This window comes from Dreissena polymorpha, chromosome 4 (assembly GCF_020536995.1).
Source record: "Dreissena polymorpha isolate Duluth1 chromosome 4, UMN_Dpol_1.0, whole genome shotgun sequence".
NCBI lineage: Eukaryota > Metazoa > Mollusca > Bivalvia > Myida > Dreissenidae > Dreissena > Dreissena polymorpha.
Window position 1 is genome coordinate 40366292 of NC_068358.1, and position 20342 is coordinate 40386633.

Here is a 20342-nt window from a genome sequence, read left to right on the forward strand (position 1 = left end):
CACATTAGGTTTAATCTGTATGTTTTCAACCTCACCACCAATGTCACAAACAGTGTATGCGAAGACAAAGTCCATTTAAACAATAATTAATTTTTTAGTGTTTAGATTGCTTTGTAATGTTTACGTTTGATACTCGTTTTTTAGATTAAACTGTGAGGATCTTTCATTGCGGTTTAAGAACGCATCCGAGTCCATAGAAAAACTCCTGGACGGCTACGACATCCGGCTTCGTCCAGACTTTGCAGGTATTTTGTAATGTCTATAAACTATACATATTTATTTAACTTTTGGTATGAAGCAGGTAAAATACAGTATATTAATATTAACATTAAACTGAATGATCCTTTTTCGCATTATGTAGAAAAATGTGAATGTATCGAAATGTAAATGAATACCTACTGTTGTTGTTGTTGTTACAAGTTTCTCTAAACAATATCAAGCACGTTCAAGTACAACAAAGTTCATTATATATATTATTTATAAACGCGGAAGAAGTATGCAATTCAGTTGTATTTTTAAGATGAGATGTAGCCATATAAAAATTTAACATTTTCGTTAATAAATTATGTCCATGTGTTTAGGCGAACCATTGAAAATCGGAATCGAAGTTATCCTTGCTAGCTTTGATGCAATATCGGAAGTCAACATGGTATGTGAACTACTTCATCTTTTACATTTAAATTATATCTAAACACTGCCATTTCGTGAACGAACTCTGGATCAGGAAATCAATATCTTGACAAAATAAGAAAATACAAAAAGGTCGACAGTGCCAGTCTAAGAACTGTCATTCGCTTGACTTGTTGTTAGTATGGCTCGAGATTACATTAGCACTCTTTTGTCGGTTGTTTTTTTACACTGAAGCTTTAAACGTTTTCGTTAACTGCCTTGGGGATTACAATTATTTATTTTTTCTGTATCATCCTTTCATTTTGACACGCTCTTTAATGGTTACACCAAGACGATAGTACCTGTAATGTTTAACACAACGAACATGTATGTGTTTGTTGATATGAAAGGCACTTGTATATGATAAGTTATGTGTTTAATACAAAATTAAAACCAAATTAGCGATATAACAATTAAAAATAATAAAACAATTTAATTGATACATCTCAAAGTGGATTGTACACGCTGCATTTCCCAGAAAATTACGTTAGCAAAGAAAATTGTATAACATATGCATTTCTATCGATATGACCATGGCTTTACCATTTATCTTAACTTATTGCCAAGTGGACTATATGTATATGTAAGATTGTCTCGGTTGGAAACATAATGCAATCATGGTGCACGTGACATAATATTGGTCTAGAATACTACTTTTTACATTTATACTAAAGTAGTATATGAAAGCTCATACATGAGGTTACATTGGTGTCATTTGAAATGAACTTATAATAACCGTTACTCGAGTCCCTTCTATTTCGCTATACTTGACGCGTTCATTGTAACAAGATAATTGTCTTTGGTGTCTCTATTTGTAGGACTATACAATTACCATGTACCTGAATCAGTACTGGACCGATCAGAGGCTGGCATTCTCTCACATCACTAACGATAGTATGACTTTGTCAGGTATATTTATCTTGTTAAGTCGTACTTTAAACCACGAATGTCGATGCCCATCTTGTTTAAATTAATTGAACCTTTATAATTGTGTATAATGAAACCAACTTTTGTTATAAATATTGAAATATTTGTTTATGGTATCTCACCTACGTTTTCATATTATGGTCGAAACTAATGCATTTCAGTAAACATAGTACACTAACGTTGTATGCGCACATTAATCAACGTATATATTAGTTGTCAAAATCATAGATATTCACTGACGAAATTATGTCGACCGTCCTTTGGATGAACAAATATAGACACGGATACAGCCTATTTCCATTTATAAACATTTGTATTGTGATTTCCGATATCCTTTACAGGGGACTTCGCGGAGAAAATATGGGTTCCAGATACGTTCTTTGCAAACGACAAGAATTCCTTTCTGCACGACGTTACTGAGAAAAACAAGATGATAAGGCTTTTTGGGAACGGTTCAATTATATATGGAATGAGGTATGTTCGAGTGTTTGCAAAAATCTTCCTGCTATAAGCGATGCACATGTTATTCCCAAATCAGAAAGATATCCAACTCGGTATACTACTTAATCCCATCATTAAACCCACATTAAGGAAATGACACTTCGTCCGATATATGTTAGTGTATGCAACTTTGTTGAAAATAGTAAACACGCGAAGTACAGTGAGGTCAATGTGTTTGTTTTCATGTCGTCATTGGGTTTGTCAGTGTTGTTGTCATCCATTTTAATGTGTTTGTTTTCGTTATGAAGACATGACATGCGAAAATGATATGAAAAATGAAGACTTTGTATGGGTCGGACATATAAAAGTGTATGAGAACGAAAGCCTGAGCGATACGCTTGGTATCGTGTTTTATGTTTTATAACCGTCGCTTAGTAAACTTATTTATTTTTAACACCAACTTTAAGTGTGATGAGTAAGAGTTTTCATTAATGAATCTTTGATTAATGAGACAAACGAACAGCATTGATTTCGTTAGCATGATATTCATACCAAATATCTAAAATGAACAATATTGGTTAAAACAGAAGCGCTCTTGCGAAGGTCTGAAAACGGGACTTAATATAATTTTATCAGCTTCCCAGAAACACATCAATATGTCATTGGTTCAGTTTTCGTTTCAACTAAATGTGAAGCAACGCAGCAATGAAATGAAACGTCGGTTAATGGATGTCCGGCGTTAGAACGGTTTTCATTTACTAAGTGAACCGTGCCAGTAGATAGTCCAGTTCTCATACAATTTCCTCCTTGACGTTATCATGTAAACCTCTCAGTGCTTTTCTAACTACTTTCGCGAAATTCATTTTAGAGTTCGTATATACTATTCTCTGGAGAAATTATTTCCTAAAATTGTCTGCCTCGCCAAATGACTTTTTGTTAGACGCATAGGGGAAGTCGAATACGTCAAGGAAACAAACCGATTTTGTTGTAAATTCAAATCCATTCATTTCGTTTATTCGAGATGTCATAGCCTGAACAAATGTAGTTCACTGGAGAAACATTACAATTTTTAATAGACCGTAACATTTGTTTTTCAACCTATCGAGCATCGCTGCCAACAGTTGTTATTGTCAGTTATGAATGGTGTACGTAAAATAAGTTCCTTAACTGTCTTTGTGTTTTGTTTAGCATGACCTACAATGCAATCAACTGCATTTCATTACCTAAACAGTGCTTGTATTTTGGTTGAATTATGGTGATCATTAATGGTATATACGTTTTGTTTATGATACGATAATCTTGCCATACTGTATATTTCATCAGATTTACCACAACTCTGGCCTGTATGATGGACCTCCATAACTATCCGCTCGATGTACAGAACTGCACTGTGGAAATAGAGAGCTGTAAGCGCACACAATTAACGGACAAGAAGAACGAATTAGTTATACTTCAGAATCACAGTGCCTATACCACGTGACTTTTTAAGATCTGTGTTGGGAGAATAAAGCGCGACCCAGTTAACATTTTTAATGATGTCTTTTTTAAATATTTCACCATTTTAATGGGATAAAGTGGAGAGCTCGCTCATTCGTCAGAGTTTTCTATAGGTATCACGATCTTTTTAAACAAATAAGTATTTTTTCAGTAAAGTGCAACCGCGCGTTTGTAATATGAAGTCCCCACACTGATCCGACATTTTTCTAACCGTTCAAACGCGCGGTTGCACTTTACTGAAAAAATACTTATTTGTTTAAAAAGATAATGATACCTATAGAAAACTCTTACGAATGAGCGAGCTCTCCACTTTATTCCATTAAAATGGTGAAATATTTAAGAAGAGATCCTTAACAATGTTAACTGGGTCGCGCTTTATTCTCCCAACACAGATCCGAAAAAAGCACGTGGTATAGGCACCGTGAGAATAATGTATATATATTTAAAATAATTATCGTTTCGATGATTTTTCTCAACCCAAACTGAGAAAAGTGTTGGTGTGGATGTTAATTATAGAGTAAAACATCTTAATCCAAGATTTATGTAAAATTACATGTATCAATAGTTGCATCAACACATTTTTCGTTTGCACGACTTATTGAACATGAGGGGATCGAACCCGTTACCTCCATTTCGATAAGCTGACACCATACCCACTACGCCACGGCGACCTTTCGCATAAATGAAGTGGGCAATGTGAATTTGTTTTCATGATATTAATGCTTTAATTATGAGGATTTTGAAACACCGCTTTGGTTATTCAGATGGGTATGACATGGTTGACGTTGAATTGTTTTGGAAAAATGAAAAAGTCCAAAATGTAGACCAAGTTGAACTGCCTCAATTTGACGTCGTGGAATACCGAGCCATCAATCGAATTGAGGAATTACTCACAGGTAATTAAAAGTAATACTATACTAAGAAGATAAAAAACTTTGGCTGGAATGTAATTTTTTATTAAAATGTAGTCTTAGTGAATCTATCTTTGATGGGTATGTAAAGTTGTTTTGTATAAGCAACGGATGAGTTATCGATGCACAAAGTGTTTTCAATTGAAAGTTGAACAAACAACATAAAACACTTGCCACAATTGTTGGAATAGTATAAAACCTTAGGCGATGTTCTTATAAATTCAACATTACTTTTGTGTACCAACAAGTTGTTCATATGATGAATAACTTATACAATGTTGTCCATTGTAAAGATATGTATATTTTGAACGAAATTGAGATATCATTTTGTGTTCAATGCCGTTTTGATAAATTCACACGATCAGATTAATTATTTTAAAAAGGCAACGTCGTACGATTATAAAGGCATTCGGGAACCTAGCGTGCGCATAATTTTGTTAGTATGTGTTACTGCTCCTTGCATAGAATGGTATTATAAGAAATGAGAGAACATATTCGGTTTAATGAAAATGATATGCAATTTAATCATTGTAATACACCAACCAAGTATTATATGCGGCGATATAAAACATATTGTATCTCGGTTGACTCCTACTGAACTACAGACAGAGACACACAAAACGTTATGTAATAAATCAAACATGACATTTTGGCAACGTAAATATCAGGGCAGACGGTCATGCGCTGATTGAACATGATTGTGAGTATAATTCAACACAATCGCAATACAATGACCTTAACATCAGGAGGATTTGTTTTATAAAACTTGGTCATTAATTTACGGTAAGGAACCGATTGCAAACAGTGAGAACAAACCAAAAGGAACGAGGCAAGACACACACGTTCACAACAAACACACAAAATGAATCAAACTAGTGGCACTGCCTTTGAGCGGTCAAGGCTCAGCATTGTGGTTAAAGCCGGTGTAAGGAGCAACTTCGCAATTTGCATTGACTTATTCAAATTACAAATAAGTGTCAATGAAAATTAACCATATAGCATCACAATTGGAATAACATAACAATAACATTGAATTAATTGGAATTTTAACTACGCAATAGTAGAAAAAACAACAACAGAACAACAGAATTGTAGCTTACTGAGGCACAAAGATATTAAACCAAAATGAGTAACTTCTCGCCTTATATTTAATTATTTTATCATCCTGGGACGTTTCTTTCAGGCGGTATAGCTCTTAGAGTGAGTATTGAAAATCACTACGAATAATGTTTTCTAATTTGAAAAGGAATGGAAGCGAACATGAAGCTTCGTCATACGTACTCAACATATAATTGCTTCAAAATTCGAAATGTTACTGTGAAAACTGTTCTTTGTATTAACATCTTTCAGTTCTACATTTCAGGGAAGTACCAACGGTTGTCATTGAGTTTCAAACTTCAAAGAAACATAGGCTATTTCGTGTTCCAAACCTACTTGCCCTCCATTCTGATTGTCATGCTTTCTTGGGTTTCGTTTTGGATCAACCACGAAGCTACATCTGCCAGGGTCGCCCTAGGTAAATGAACGTCATTACAATAAGTTTATAGACGAGCATAGGTATATTGTTCCAATACGAAATGGTACGAAATGAAACAGACATCGTTTCGAATAAGATGTTACTTTTGCAATTGCATTGCAAACAAACAGGATGAAAAAATCAAAATCTTAGAAAACATTAATTGCAAACAATATTTTTATTACTAGTATTTGTGAGTTACCGTTGTCTAAGGTAACTGTTTATTTCAGAATATATTTTGAATAGATTTATGTTATTCTTTTCCGAATAAATACATGTAAGCTTATGGTGACTTTAAAATATCATACATTTGAAAGTGAACCATGACTGTGAATCTGGCGGTGGTAAGCTTTATTCAGTAATTGTAAGTATTCCAAACGGTTTAAATTCCTTTATTAAGATATAAGAAGCCACAATTTTAACACTCGAATACATTGAAAACAGCAAATAACTAATGCCGAGAACATGACATAAAAAGGTTCTCGTTTTAACAAAATAACGTCTATTGAATGCGTAGTACTGGGACGTTTGTTTATTTGACGTAAAATTCACAAAACAAACCTGCACAATCAAACGGTATTTTATCTTTCAACAGGCATAACCACGGTCCTGACAATGACAACAATCAGTAACGGGGTGCGCTCGTCGCTACCGCGTATTTCGTACATCAAGGCTATCGACATCTACCTGGTCATGTGCTTCGTCTTTGTCTTCGCCGCGCTTCTTGAGTACGCCGCGGTTAACTATACATACTGGGGTGCCCGGGCCAAGCGAAAAGCGAAAAAAGTCAAGGACGGCGCAACCAGTTCTGCCAGCGCCGACAAAAATAACTCCGTACTGGTTGGTAGTGTTCCCCCCCCCCCAGTACTTTGTATGGAATAAAACGTACTGTGAGCTTTTATTGCAACCTTGTTGCCCATTTTTGAAATATTAAGAAGCGTTGCAACTATGTGAACATATAGTCACATAGTTTATATGACTAGGTCGTACAAATGAGCTCATGGCATATTAATAATCGTCATGATTTACATAACAATATGTTTAACCCATTAATGCATAGTGGACTCTCCCATCCTGCTAAATTGGATCAACTTATTTACAAAACTAGGGATGTCTATTTCTATATTTAGAATGTTTCTTACAGAAATTCCTTTAAGCAAACTGCGCAGACCATGATGAGACGCCGCATCATGCGGCCGCGTCTCATCTGGGTCTACGCTTTTTGCCAAGGCCTTTTTTCTAGACGCTTGGCATGAATGGGTTAAGTGTTTATCAAAACACTTTATTTATTTAGGCGCCAGTTGAGCAGTCACAAACAATCGTATGAACGGATAGTGTAGTTTATTGTACTTTCAGAGCCAGGAGACGTGTATAGAGGAACCTAACTGCGAAAACATATCTCCACTACCAGCGTTACGACGCAGTTGTCAAAATGTGTTCAATTTTGAGACAGAGTGCCAGAGTGATCAGCCGGTAATTAGGATGGCACCTGCGCTGCCAAGAAATTGTGTTTTGAACAGGGGCTTCACGCCTAACAACGTGCTCAAACGGAGGAACGGCAACCTCGTGCAAAAGAGAAAAATCTTGTCCACAATGAGACAAACTGCCAAGAGTCTTAAACCCAAGCTGCCCGTGGTTCGTGATGTGAACGTTATCGATAAATACGCCCGTCTTGTGTTTCCATTGCTATTCATTTTGTTCAACGCTACTTACTGGGGATATTATCTAACTAAGCAACACCAAAATCAACTGTGACGCAGGACTGAGCAATATTTTTTTATTTTGTGATGTTTTGCGATAAACTCATCATCTCATAATGTCAACATCCGTCTTTATAAATATAACATCATTAAAGAAAAAACAAATGTATAATAATTGAGATGTTTATTTTTGAGGTATACTTAACATCAGGTAGGAATTCATGAAAATAAGTTTGCATTTTTAACTGCATCTGCGTGATGTACCATTGTGAACTGTATTAATTTTGCTGCGTGTCCGCGTACTAGGTTTAATACATCTCGTAAAACCGTCAAGTTTAAATTAAATATACGAGATTAAATATATCGTGATACATTTATATGTCATGCAAATCATATCAAATACACTTATGAAAGGACATTTTCCGTCATATTTTCACAATTTTTTAATGACGTAATAAAATCATTAGTATATGTTCGTGTAAATAAAGGTGAGATTAACTGCACATGATAGCGCACAAAGAGGCTTTATTTCACACTTACTGTTATTGATGTTTAAGGAAAAAAACTAATGCAACTTCATGCAAGAAGTTCTCAAAAAATAAAATATTATCAGGAAAGGGGTCGACACTAAGCTGGCACATTGATGTTTTTAACTCGAATTTATTATCAAAGGTCGATCGTCTGGTCCATGTTTCAATAAACATTTTTGTTTATCAGATGCAAGGCTAATAAATAACTCGAGCTAACATGATTTTCCTGCGCAGCGTTTATTTTTTTCCAAACCATCGTTAATACTGGTCAATAAACCTCATAACAAGAAGGAATCAACAACTTAAACTCCATTCAACAAACTGTAATTATATACATCGGAATTATGTACGATATTGTTCATAACCATGTCCAACCTCGATGTGGTAAATGAGCAAACGTTTCACATTTTCATACAAATGTAGAAAATGCAATTAACACAGGAATTGTACATTCATTATTTATTAAAGTTTGTATCCGGGAACATATATTGTTTAAAAATATCGTTTTTAATATTTCGGAAGCATTGTTTTGTAAATACTTCTCAAGCATTTTTGGTATTGTAGTTTCTGTATTACTGTATACCAGCCGTGTTTAGCCTCTCAAACAACGTGTTTAACCCATTTATGCCTAGTGGACTCTCCCATCCTTCTAAATTGGATCAATTTATTTCGAAAATTAGGGATGTCTAGTATATTTATTTCTATCGTTATAATATTTATCAGGTCTGTACACAGCACTCATCAATGTCCACTGCAAATACTTTTCTTAATCACAATACACTCAAATGTGAATTGCTGTCTATTTTTATATAGTCGGTTTTAGGTTACATTACACTAAATCATTATGTATCCATCCCAAAGTAGTGTCTATTTCTACAGAGTCCATTTTCTATTCTGGTTTAAAATCAAATTAGCGATCACATACATCTTTTTGTGGTTTTTCCCTTTATTCTATATTATTCTGCAACATGGTGGTGCGTTTCATTGGAAACTGCGTTGAAAGATGAACGTTGGGGATTTTCTTCAGAGGATGTTTGCATTTCGGCGAATTTTACTTTCTTAGAAGTAGCACGATGGTATATTTTTTACTGCAATTAATGGGAGAGGACGTATTTATCTTTAAATTATGCCAGACTTGCAAAATTTAATCTATAAAAAAAGGCCTGAAGAATGCTTTATAGTTTTATCTTGGAACCATATGAATTAGTGTAATCCAACCTTATATTTTCTACCAAGGGCAGTAATATCGGCGCGACAGTTGGCTAAATCAGCGTTAGTTAGCTCCCGTTAAAAAAGAGGATACCAATCCTTACTTGACAGGTCACATAGTCCCCATGTTTTGAAATTGAACTGTGTTCAGAAGTAATTTCATATATTAAAACGTACGATTATTAATGATCGTAGTCCTTCAACACCTCTACACAGTCAAACAAGACTGGATCTAACATTACGCTGTACAATAAAGATTTCTATCAAATTATGACTATTGGCGTGGATAAAAAAACTTTAAGTCAATTAGATCCATCCGTCTATGTTTTAAGGTTATTTAACTGCGTTGAGACCAATACGGTGAAATATGTTATTGTTCGAAATATAGTAGTGGACGAGCAGATACTAAAGCCCAAGTCTCAGTATTACCGGTAGAGCCCCGGTCAATCCCGGTTTGCTAACGCCGGTCGAACGGCGAGAACCGGGATGAGTCGTATAAGTTTTTTAACGCGGTCACACTATTTCCAGGTGCCGCCCCGGTTGAAGCCGGTCAACCACCCGGGAGAGTCCCGGTCAACCCCCGACTGGCTACGGTTTATCCCGGTGAAGCCCCGGCAGAGCCCCGGTTGTCGCCGGTAATTCCCCGGTTGAGCCCCGGTGACAGCCGGCAGCGTCCCGGCAGAGCCCCGGTATACCGTAACTCCACCGGCACTCATTGGGGCTATTCCGGCATCAGACCCCGGGAGAACTACGGCAACGCCCCGGTTTAACCCCGGTCGTCGCCGGTAATACCCCGGCGAAGCCACGGGGAATGCCGGTGGCGTCCCGGCAGAGCGCCGGTTAACATATGTACCGTACCTACCGAGACTCTACTGGCATTCACCGGGGCTCCTTCGGGGCGTTGCCGTAGCTCTTCCGGGGTCTGTTTGGAGCTACGGTGCCGTCCCGGTTGTTCGCGGTGCCGTCCCGGTTGTTCCCGGTGCCGCGCCGGTCGCTGCCGTCCCGGTTGTTCCCGGTGCCGCGCCGGTCGTTGCCGGTCCTTCCCGGTGACTCCCGGTTCATCCCGGAGGTATTAAACATTTTAATACTTTCCCGGTGGAGCCCCGGTTGTGCCCGGTTCATCCCGGTCGTCCCCGGTGCCGCGCCGGTGGTTGCCGGTGCCGCGCCGGTCGTTGCCGGTCCTTCCCGGTGACTCCCGGTTCATCCCGGAGGTATTAAACATTTTAATACTTTCCCGGTGGAGCCCCGGTTGTCCCCGGTTCATCCCGGTCGTCCCCGGTTGAGCCCCGGTTCATCCCGGTAGATCCTGGATCACGCACCGGGGCTCCGCCGGCATCATAGTGAGACTGGGCCTTAAGAGAGTCCAATATGTGTATGTAAGCTGTGAAAAAGTAAAAATTTATTACAGTATTGATCACAACGCTTTTAATTATAAGTGTTCTAATATACCTTTTATATAAGTGCCGTTGTTTAAATTACGCAAGTTTAATAAACAAAATATAACAAATTCAGGTCCACGAAAGAGAGCCAGTACCACGTCTCATACCCATATTGTGACGTGTTAGGCGTAAATAATGTTTCCTCGAGGAAAAAAATCATCAGATATTTTAAAGAAAGATATGTATTACTAAAAGGACTGAATTTTTAACAGCGTTTAAGCTGAACTTAAATTTGTATAGTTTAAATACGACGTAGATTATGTCGATCTTCTTGAAGGATTCGTTCGGATTGACTAGGAAATCTTCGGAAACGTTCGGACCGTCCAATAAGGAATACGTTGACATATTAGACGACCACGTGGTACTTATGGCAACAGCTGATTGAATGATATAATATACATATGCATTTTATAATAAGTAAACGCGTAATAAAAAACAGCACACGACGATATACCTGTAAATATATTTGATAATTATACGCGCTAATATCATTTATATAACTAACTTTAAAATGTGTATAAACTAAAAGAAATTAAAATGTGTTGCTAATAAACACTATTTAGTTATTTGATCATGTATATGCGACATTTTGAAAGTAACCTACATAGATAGGCACGCGTTACTGAGATATCTATTGAATTTATACATGCGATACGAACGCAAATACAGAACAAATGTAAGTGCTCTACATTGTCGATTAATGCAGTGTCACAAATAGGTTAAGCAAACACGGGTCTGTATTTGTTGATCAAGCGAAGCAGTTTATCTTCTAGACGGACTGCAATGAAGTCATCATAAAGCAGACAACATGAGGTATATATGCTATTTATATTTCTATGTTTTTATTTATTTGATACGTAGTTATGTTATTCAGATTGTTATTGTATGCACATATATATAGTTTATTAAAAGTAATTACTTACTAAATTATTTATCATGTCCGTGTACTATAACGACATAAAATGGTTCACTCATAAATATAGTAGGTAAATAGGTTCAAATATAATAAGCAATGTATTATTAGTGGCTATAACACGGTTCTATACGGTGTTCTATACGGTGTACTGTCGTTTTGCCATTATCTTTGTTAAAGGGATCTTTTCACGCTTTCGTAAATTGACAAAATTGAAAAAAGTTGTTTCAGATTCGTAAGTTTTCGTTTTAGTTATGATATTTGTGAGGAAACAGTAATACTGAACATTAACCATGCTATAATATAGCCATTATATGCATCTTTTGACGATTTTAAAACCTAAAAATTATAAAGCGTTGCAACACGAAACGATTGAATAATTTGGAGAGTTCTGTTTTTGTCGTTAAATTTTGTGAAACTACGAAGATTGCTTATATAAGGTATAAAATACGTCAAGAATGTGTACTCGGCGGAATAGCTCAGTAGGCCAAAGCATTTTTACTTCAGGACTCTGGCAGGACTCCAGGGGTCACTGGTTCGAAACCTGCTCCGGGCAATGTTCTTTTCCTTTTTTTATTTTTTTTTCTTGAATTTTTACTGAAGCTTTTACGATCCAATGTTTACATTTATCAATATAAAGCATTTAATGAATAAGTTAAAAAAAATGCCAAAATCTGTGAAAAGGCCCCTTTAATGACGCACAAGAATGACAATAATTCTAAATTGACACACCTTTGCCAGGGTCAGAAAAAAATGCAAAAGCGGATCCTTGACGAAATATGATACATTGAACAAGACAAAAATCAACACGCGATTGAGTGTAAAGTATTAAAGTTTATTTAAAATATATTGATCTCAGTTAGTTCTGTGTTTATAGAACTAAATATCTTTCAGCCAACTGTGGAATCCAGCGCGCTCGGAGTTAGAGACACTTCCGGATATCGACTTCTCGTCGCTGTCTATTGACACCCTTGCAACGTCCACTAGATTTATCAATCCGGGCACAGAGCCATTGGTTGCACCAATAACGCACAGCAGCACCTACAAAATTAAGAACGTCGATGATTACCTGAGGATCTTACAAGAGTCGGGATACATTTATGGTCGCTTAGGTAATCCCAACTCCGACGCAGTGGAATGTGCGATCAATGCATTAGAGGGTGGAGCCGGAACGCTTGTGTTTACGTCCGGTATGGCCGCCATAAGCTCTGCTCTTATATGCTTTCTGCAGGCCGGTGACCATGTCATATGCCAGAATCCAGTGTACAGTGCAACGTTTGACATGCTGGATAAAATTTTAAAGAAGTTTGGCGTTGAGACATCCTGGGTCCCAGCAGGGTCAGATGTGGACGTGTATGCGCAAAGCATTCGACCCAATACTAAGCTGTTGTACGGGGAAACACCATGCAACCCAATGATGAACCTTCTTAATCTCGAAGAATTCGGTAAACTGGGCCAATCGAGAGCCATTATGACAATGGTAGACAGCACCTTTGCAAGTCCTTTCTGCCAACCGACGATAAAGTTTGGAATCGACATTTCTATGCATAGCTGCACTAAATATCTCGGAGGCCACAGCGATCTTACTGCTGGATGCCTGACGTTCCGCGAAGTAAAGAACTGGAAACTGATGAAAAGATACCAGAGCTCTCTTGGCGTCCAACTCTCTCCCCACGACGGCAGCCTTTTGCTAAGAGGCATTAAAACGATTCATGTTCGCATGCCAAGGCATTGCATCAACGCACAAAAGGTCGCAGAGTTTCTGGAAGGCCATCCAAAGGTGAGCTATGTTATGTATCCCGGATTAAAGTCTCACCCGCAACACGACCTAGCGAAACAACAGATGACACGGGTATTCAGTGGAATGCTTGTCGTGGAAATAAAAGGAGGAATTCATGGAGGAAAGGCATTCGTTGAGGTAAGTTGAACACTTCCAACTAATAAAAAAATATTTCGATGCCAAAACGGCTTTGTACATTTTTTTGAAAGCAGATTCAAAACAAACCAGTAATTATAATGCAATTACCCCCGTTTATTTTAAATATATACCCGATGAAGGTAACACTTGTTAAGTATTCATAGTAATACTATCATGCCGTTTTCATTTCTCTTTCAATAAGAATGTTCGTCTCGGACAACTAGCCGTTTCTCTGGGAGGCGTGGAGACCTTGTTGCAGCATCCTGCCACGATGACGCACGGGCCAATGATCATGTCCGATGCCGAACGCAAGAAGGCTGGCATCACAGACGGACTGGTTAGAATCAGGTCGGTAAACCAATATTTTATGTAAGAATTCTCATAACATGGTTATTGTCTTTAACAGCGAATGTTGGATATCATGTATGTCGATAGAACCATGACCTAAACACAGTTGGACTAATGCGATTTAATTTGGTAATGTCAGTTGTTCACGCGTCTTAAATAAAGGACCTAGCAGTGATCATAAGATGATCTAATTCAGATGCGAAAGGAGATTCACTATGCTTATATTTGGGAACCACTTGTAAACACTCATATTTGTAATTATCTTCATATTTTGATTTACATATTAATGTTGTTTCGAAGACGTGTACATTAATGAATTGCTGATTACACTCGCTGGACATTTATCAACCTGATTCGTCCGGTAGAAGCAAATTTTCAGATAAGGTAGTATCTTGTCATTTTATTATTAGACAGTAGCAATTCTTCGCACTATTCAATATATCAAGTTTATTTTGATGTAACACTCTTATTTATCACAGGCTTGTATATTTTGTAGCGTTGGATTGGAGGATCCAGACGACCTGATTCGAGACTTCACTCAAGCACTAGAACATGTGAAACTTTAACGCAGCGATTGTACTGTGACAATAAATGCCTTTTGCGAAAGACGCTTCATCGAACGTGTTCACATATGTTTGTATATTTCGACACGTGAAAATGTTATATGTAAATTTGAAAAATTAAACGATCTTTACTTAAAAAATCCCACGTATGAAAACAAGGAAAATAATTTTAAAATAAAAAAACCCCTGAAACTACCGGTTTTCTAATCACAGATCTCCGGACAAAATCCTATTGCCTTAAGGTAGTGCACCTCTAATGGGCACATATCCAAATATAATCTAATAAATTATTTTCTTAATCAGCATCATTTCACTGAACTACATGCAAATTTGTAGGTAGGCTTTCCATGCTTTTTAAAAAAATATACCGATTTTTTCAAAACCACCCCCACGCTCGGCTTTTGTCCAGTTTATTTTCACCCCTGGGGTATATAAAAGTTCCATAATTCATTCAAATTTCCAAATATGGGCATGCAGTTGGTGTGTACAGATGCTGTAAAGGTGTTTGAAGTTTAAACAAGATGAAATAAGTATTCTTTTACAGACATTTATTTTTTACAAATTTTTATCTATGGAAGAGCACCATGAAATGTAAGTGATTTCAGCCAAGTAAAAATTGGGTCGGTTAAAAACAAAGTGTCATAAAATTCAAAATAGTATCATTTAAGTCATATTTTAAACTTAGTTTTTATAGAAACACTATATACAGCAAAAATACCAAGAACTAGACAGATTTACCGTTTACTTTTTGAAATAAAAATAAAAATGCAACATGCATGGTTCGTATTTTCAACAGTAAATCACCCAATTTCGCCATAACGTTGTTTTAATTTTTATAATTGAAAAATGTGCATAAAAATTGCAACATATTTAACAATAAATATAGCTTATATGCCATATTAAATCAAATTACGTTAGAAAATAAATAAAACGCGTCGCAAAAAAGTATACGTCGTCGGCAGGATTCGAACCTGCGCGGGAATATCCCAAAAGATTTCTAGTCTATCGCCTTAACCACTAGGCTACGGCACCTAATAGTAGGCTCTTCAACCTTCGAAGAAATCGCGGGAAATCATTAGAGGTGCACTACCTTAACTACTCGGTTATTGACACATTAAGTAACACATTTGCATAAGTAAACCACGCTGAGGTTTAGTGTAAAATAGTCAATATATATGCTCCCAAATATGTTCCCGGTCTATTTCGCGCACCTGAATACACCTGATGTTAATTTAATTGTTTTAAGTACCGTTATATATTCAGTTTACTATTATCGAATGGACTAACGTACATTTACTAATAATATTGAACTATCACTAGACAGCAGTCATGTTGTTTGCATCAAAGCAAGATTGACTGACGTACTGAATAAAAGTAACAATAACAGACTGCAGATACATGGTTAATTGTAAGGAGTAGTTGTTTTAAGAAAATTGATCATTATTTTAAAACTAACATAAGAAATACGAAACTTAAGTTTAGGAGTCCGGAAGTTTTAGGCAATGGGTATTTCGGTTTCGAGTATCGTCGATGAATGTTTTATTTCACTTTTTGTTAACACAATTTATTTATCTGTACCATTTAAGTTTGAATGATTATTTTAAAATTTGATTCCAAACTTAATGGTGATATTCAACCACGCGAAATTTGACTTAAAAACCTCACAGAAGAAAATGACTGTATGTAGAAATCGGAACGACAGAGAAAAACACGTTAGCGATTGACGGATATTAAATTATCGTATTTTTATTATACTTTAATCGTTTTTATATGCCACGAAAAAAGGATAAATAAAATAAAATAAAGGACACGCTTAATTATTTAATTTAATGTGTATGAAAACAAATGGATTTTTAATAATTTTTCGAGCAAACAAGCTTTAAAAAGCAAGACTCAATCCTGCGAAATTGTTGAGTGTTTTAAACCATACACCAGTAAGATACCCTTATGTTTAAAAAGAATACTTAGTTTTGGTATTGAAACCCCTCAATTGAAATATCTTTACTAGCAGTGTGAAGTACCTACCAGATATCCGTAACGTTGGTCGCCAATGTGTATAAATACTATTACGAAACATATGTGTGGTTCAGGTATATAAACGACGATAGTACTACAGTAGTGACTAGTATTTTTCAGAAAACATTTTGTTTTAACATTTTTTGGGTTATATACCACTTAAATCATTTAAAATTCTTAGCAGTGTTATAAATTATCATGGTCCGTAAAAATGAATTCCGGTATAAATCAGGCAGCATTTAAGCAAAGAGCTCCCGTAAAACAAAAACAAGAATTAAAATAAGTATAGAAAAAAAGCTTCAAGTGGACTCGAACCATTGTCTTGGAGTATACGTCTAGCACTTATACTACTCGGCAATCAGTGCTCATACAATGAGTGGTGTATTTTATAATGTATATAAGCAATCCTAGTCATGTCACGAAATATAACGATAACAACAGAACTCTCCAAATAACTCAATCGTTTCGCGTTTGTAACGCTTTATAATTTTATAGTTTTTTTTATCGTCAACAGGTGCGTAAAATGTAAGTTTTGAGCATGATAAATGTTCAGTATCACCGTTTCCTCGCATATATCATAACGACAACGAAATTTGCGAATCGGAAAGATTTTTTTTTCATTTTTGTCAATTAATCAAAACGTAAAAATGTCTCTTTAAGTTTTTGAAATTGCAAAAGAACACTTAAGTTTTCTTATCTTTCGCCGCAATGTTATTATTCCTCCTTAATCAATGTATAAATATGAAACAATACCGAACACATAAGAATTCTCACTCATTCCAATGTGTCAATCCCAATTGTTTTTCTCAATTCGTTCATAACCGTTTAACATGGTACCTACACAGGCAGGATGGAAATTTTCACCTTTATCATGGACAGAAAAAAACACGTTTAGAAAAATAACAGGATTTGTTCATACATTTTTATTTAAAAAAAAATATGTTTAGGTACAACACTTACATATTCGAAATAGCATTAAATAATTATAACAGAAATCAGAACATTGATATAAAAATATCATTGAGCGAGAATCGAACCTTCTGGATTTAAAATTGCACGAGTTACCTCTATATCACAGTGACGTAATCATAATGGTAGCGTATGATCACCGCGAGCATCGTGTACATTTTTGTACACACCGGTCTTACTGACAATAACGTAGTGACGCCACCATCTATGTAAAGAATGCACCGCGAGTAATGTAATTTTACTATGGAAGCGTATATATTACACCCTGATGCTGTGATGATGTCAACATTCTATGACGGCATGATATGAAAAAAGTGTCATGGCGTAAAAAATAACTCATCGTGTCAACTAAGAGTATGATCGCTAGTCATTTTCACAAGAGCATGACGCCAAAAAATATGTTGATTTGTCGACTTAGATCATATCGACCAACTATTTTTTCGGGAAAAGCCGGAAACATTTATGTTGAGACTTGAACGTAATGTCGTTATGGCGAGTACTATTAAGAATGAAAAACCTACAAAACTATGACGACATACCATGTTATTTCGCAGTAAGTCGATATAAACTAATCCGGCATGGCCATATTATTTGGGTGTACCACATACGCTTCCGTATTTTACCCACCTGCTCGGAGACCGTTGGAATGACAAAAATGAACGAAATAAAACGATAGTACTCGAAGTTAATTGCAGGTATATTTCTAAAGCTGTATGATTTTCCAAAAACCATCTTTGTATATTTTTTTAAAAATGCAAAAATGTGAACGAAATAAAGTAGAAGTTGAATACTTCTCTAACTTGTGAAGTGTGAAAGCATGTAGATTCATACACTGCGTGATGTGTCATTCTGTATTTTAAATTGCTTTGAGAATTACTTAATTTTCTTGTTTGTTTTACATAAGATACGGATTAAAAGCGAAAGTGAAATACGCATACACGTAAACAGGTATTGTTACCTTATATTGTTTGGCAATAGAAATTACAGCTAACGCCATTATGAAAAGCGGCTATATCGTATTTAGCGTTCATTAAACAGGAAGTTGTAGCATGATACACTGACATGAATCACCATGTTCGCATGAGCTATCATAAAGTACCAAAGACACACTGCCCGCTGCTTTGTGACGATATCACTAATCAATTTTTTAACCTCCATTCAACATGTATTTTGTTTCAACGTGGCAGCATTAACATAAAAAGCATCATATAATATAAACTATAAATAATGAAACAAATAAAAAATGATGATGATGATGAGGATGATTATGATGATGATGATATTGATGTTGATGATGCTGCAATGATGATAATGATGATTATGATGATGACGACGACGAATGCACAAACACTCGAAGGCTCAGACAAACAAACGAACGAACGAATGGACGGACGGACGCGAAAATGAACAAACACGAGCGATCGAGCGACCGAGCGAAAGAACGAAAGACTGACTGACTGACCTGACTGACTGACTGGCTGACTGACTGGCTGGCTAGCTGACTGACTGACTGACTGACTGACTGACTGACTGACTGACTGACTGACTCTACAGTGCGTTTCATAGGCATGACAAATAAACCACGCGGTAACAAGATTTACTTGATTATGTATTACATTAAATCTTAAAAATTTCCGTATTCCTTGGATAAAATATATATTTACCACCAATATTGAAATTCTTTATTGGATTCAAGACCTAAAAACGGGTTTTCTTTCATAATTTTTTATATAAATACTCGAGAAGGTCGAGATACCGTAGCATAATCCGTTGTTCTTTTTAATCTATAAATAGATTATTTATAGATCATTGAGCCATGTTATCTACAGGCTTTCCTCATACCAAATGGTAATACCATTCAGCGTAACACCGTTAATCTAAGGCCTCTTGAACAGTATAACCCGAGTCGTATCGGGTGGTTGTTTTGTGCATTTAACAATATCGATTCCCATCATAATTTGTAATTGCGTACTTAAAAATTGATTTGTAGCGTGATACACATATTTCACGACTCTGGTAGTTATTTTTATCTAAATAAAATCGGCCTGTCAACATTAATGTTAATAGAGGAATGTTGCAGATGCATTTTAACCAATTTGACCAAGACTCAATAGAAGGCGTTCCCTAAATATAATGGTAATTGAAGAAACTTTGTTTGCCTTTAAATACTTCCCGTAATATGATTGTTAGACAGTCTTCACGTGCACACGTGAGGAATAGCACATGCGCACGTGAAGACGTGCACTTTTAGATTTTGACGAACGCTGAAAACATGTTTCGAGTGTCCCCTCGAGGCCACCGTAATATTTTGTTACACAGTTTTGAGAGCTTAGCGTTTACCGAGTCATTGGTATTTTTTGAAAATGAAAATTAGGAAATGCCTAGATGCGATATAGGTTCAACATAACTTTGGTTATGAACATCCGAAACTGTGTAATACGATCATATAAAGTATAGATTACATGTGTTAGCATGAGGATATTAAGCTACAGATCTTTTAGTGAACTGGTGACAAGTGTTTACATCGAATGGGGAAATCCCAACGAATTGGTACGCGAATCGAAACTGCACTAAATTGAAAGTGGATACGGGCAGTATTTTACAGGTATTTACTAGTAAACGTTAAACGATACTTAACTCTTAAATGTGTTATATTACAGACTTTTGTAAAACGTTCAGATTCCTTGTTCAAAACAAATGCTGAATGCAGAATACAGAATTTTGGTGAGTAAACGGTTTTCGGACAAAAATATATTCGGATACCTGTTACAGGTCA

General features: G+C 36.2%; 3 protein-coding genes across 5 annotated transcripts in view; all 3 read left to right on the forward strand.

The window, feature by feature from the left end:
* Window positions 1-629: 629 nt before the first annotated feature.
* LOC127879400 (gamma-aminobutyric acid receptor subunit beta-like) lies at window positions 630-7873 on the forward strand. The gene is made up of 8 exons (XM_052426183.1): window positions 630-649; window positions 1488-1578; window positions 1938-2070; window positions 3361-3443; window positions 4299-4430; window positions 5809-5961; window positions 6557-6805; window positions 7337-7873. The coding sequence occupies exons 1-8, from the start codon at window positions 647-649 to the stop codon at window positions 7714-7716; spliced, it is 1224 nt and encodes a 407-aa protein (XP_052282143.1). The 5' UTR covers window positions 630-646; the 3' UTR covers window positions 7717-7873.
* Window positions 7874-11420: 3547 nt separating this feature from the next.
* LOC127878990 (L-methionine gamma-lyase-like) lies at window positions 11421-14703 on the forward strand. Its single transcript, XM_052425569.1, has 4 exons — window positions 11421-11652; window positions 12647-13670; window positions 13873-14018; window positions 14515-14703. The coding sequence occupies exons 1-4, from the start codon at window positions 11648-11650 to the stop codon at window positions 14582-14584; spliced, it is 1245 nt and encodes a 414-aa protein (XP_052281529.1). The 5' UTR covers window positions 11421-11647; the 3' UTR covers window positions 14585-14703.
* Window positions 14704-18368: 3665 nt separating this feature from the next.
* The window catches only part of LOC127877602 (uncharacterized), a 30663-nt gene continuing 28689 nt past the window's right edge, over window positions 18369-20342 (forward strand). The window contains exon 1 of one of the 3 annotated variants that reach the window (XM_052423633.1): window positions 18369-18514. Coding sequence is in view for 1 of the 3 variants with exons in the window: in XM_052423631.1 (XP_052279591.1) it covers window positions 20264-20290 (27 nt within the window). In the remaining 2 variants the exon portion in view is untranslated. The other 2 variants (XM_052423632.1, XM_052423631.1) reach the window with 2 other exon arrangements.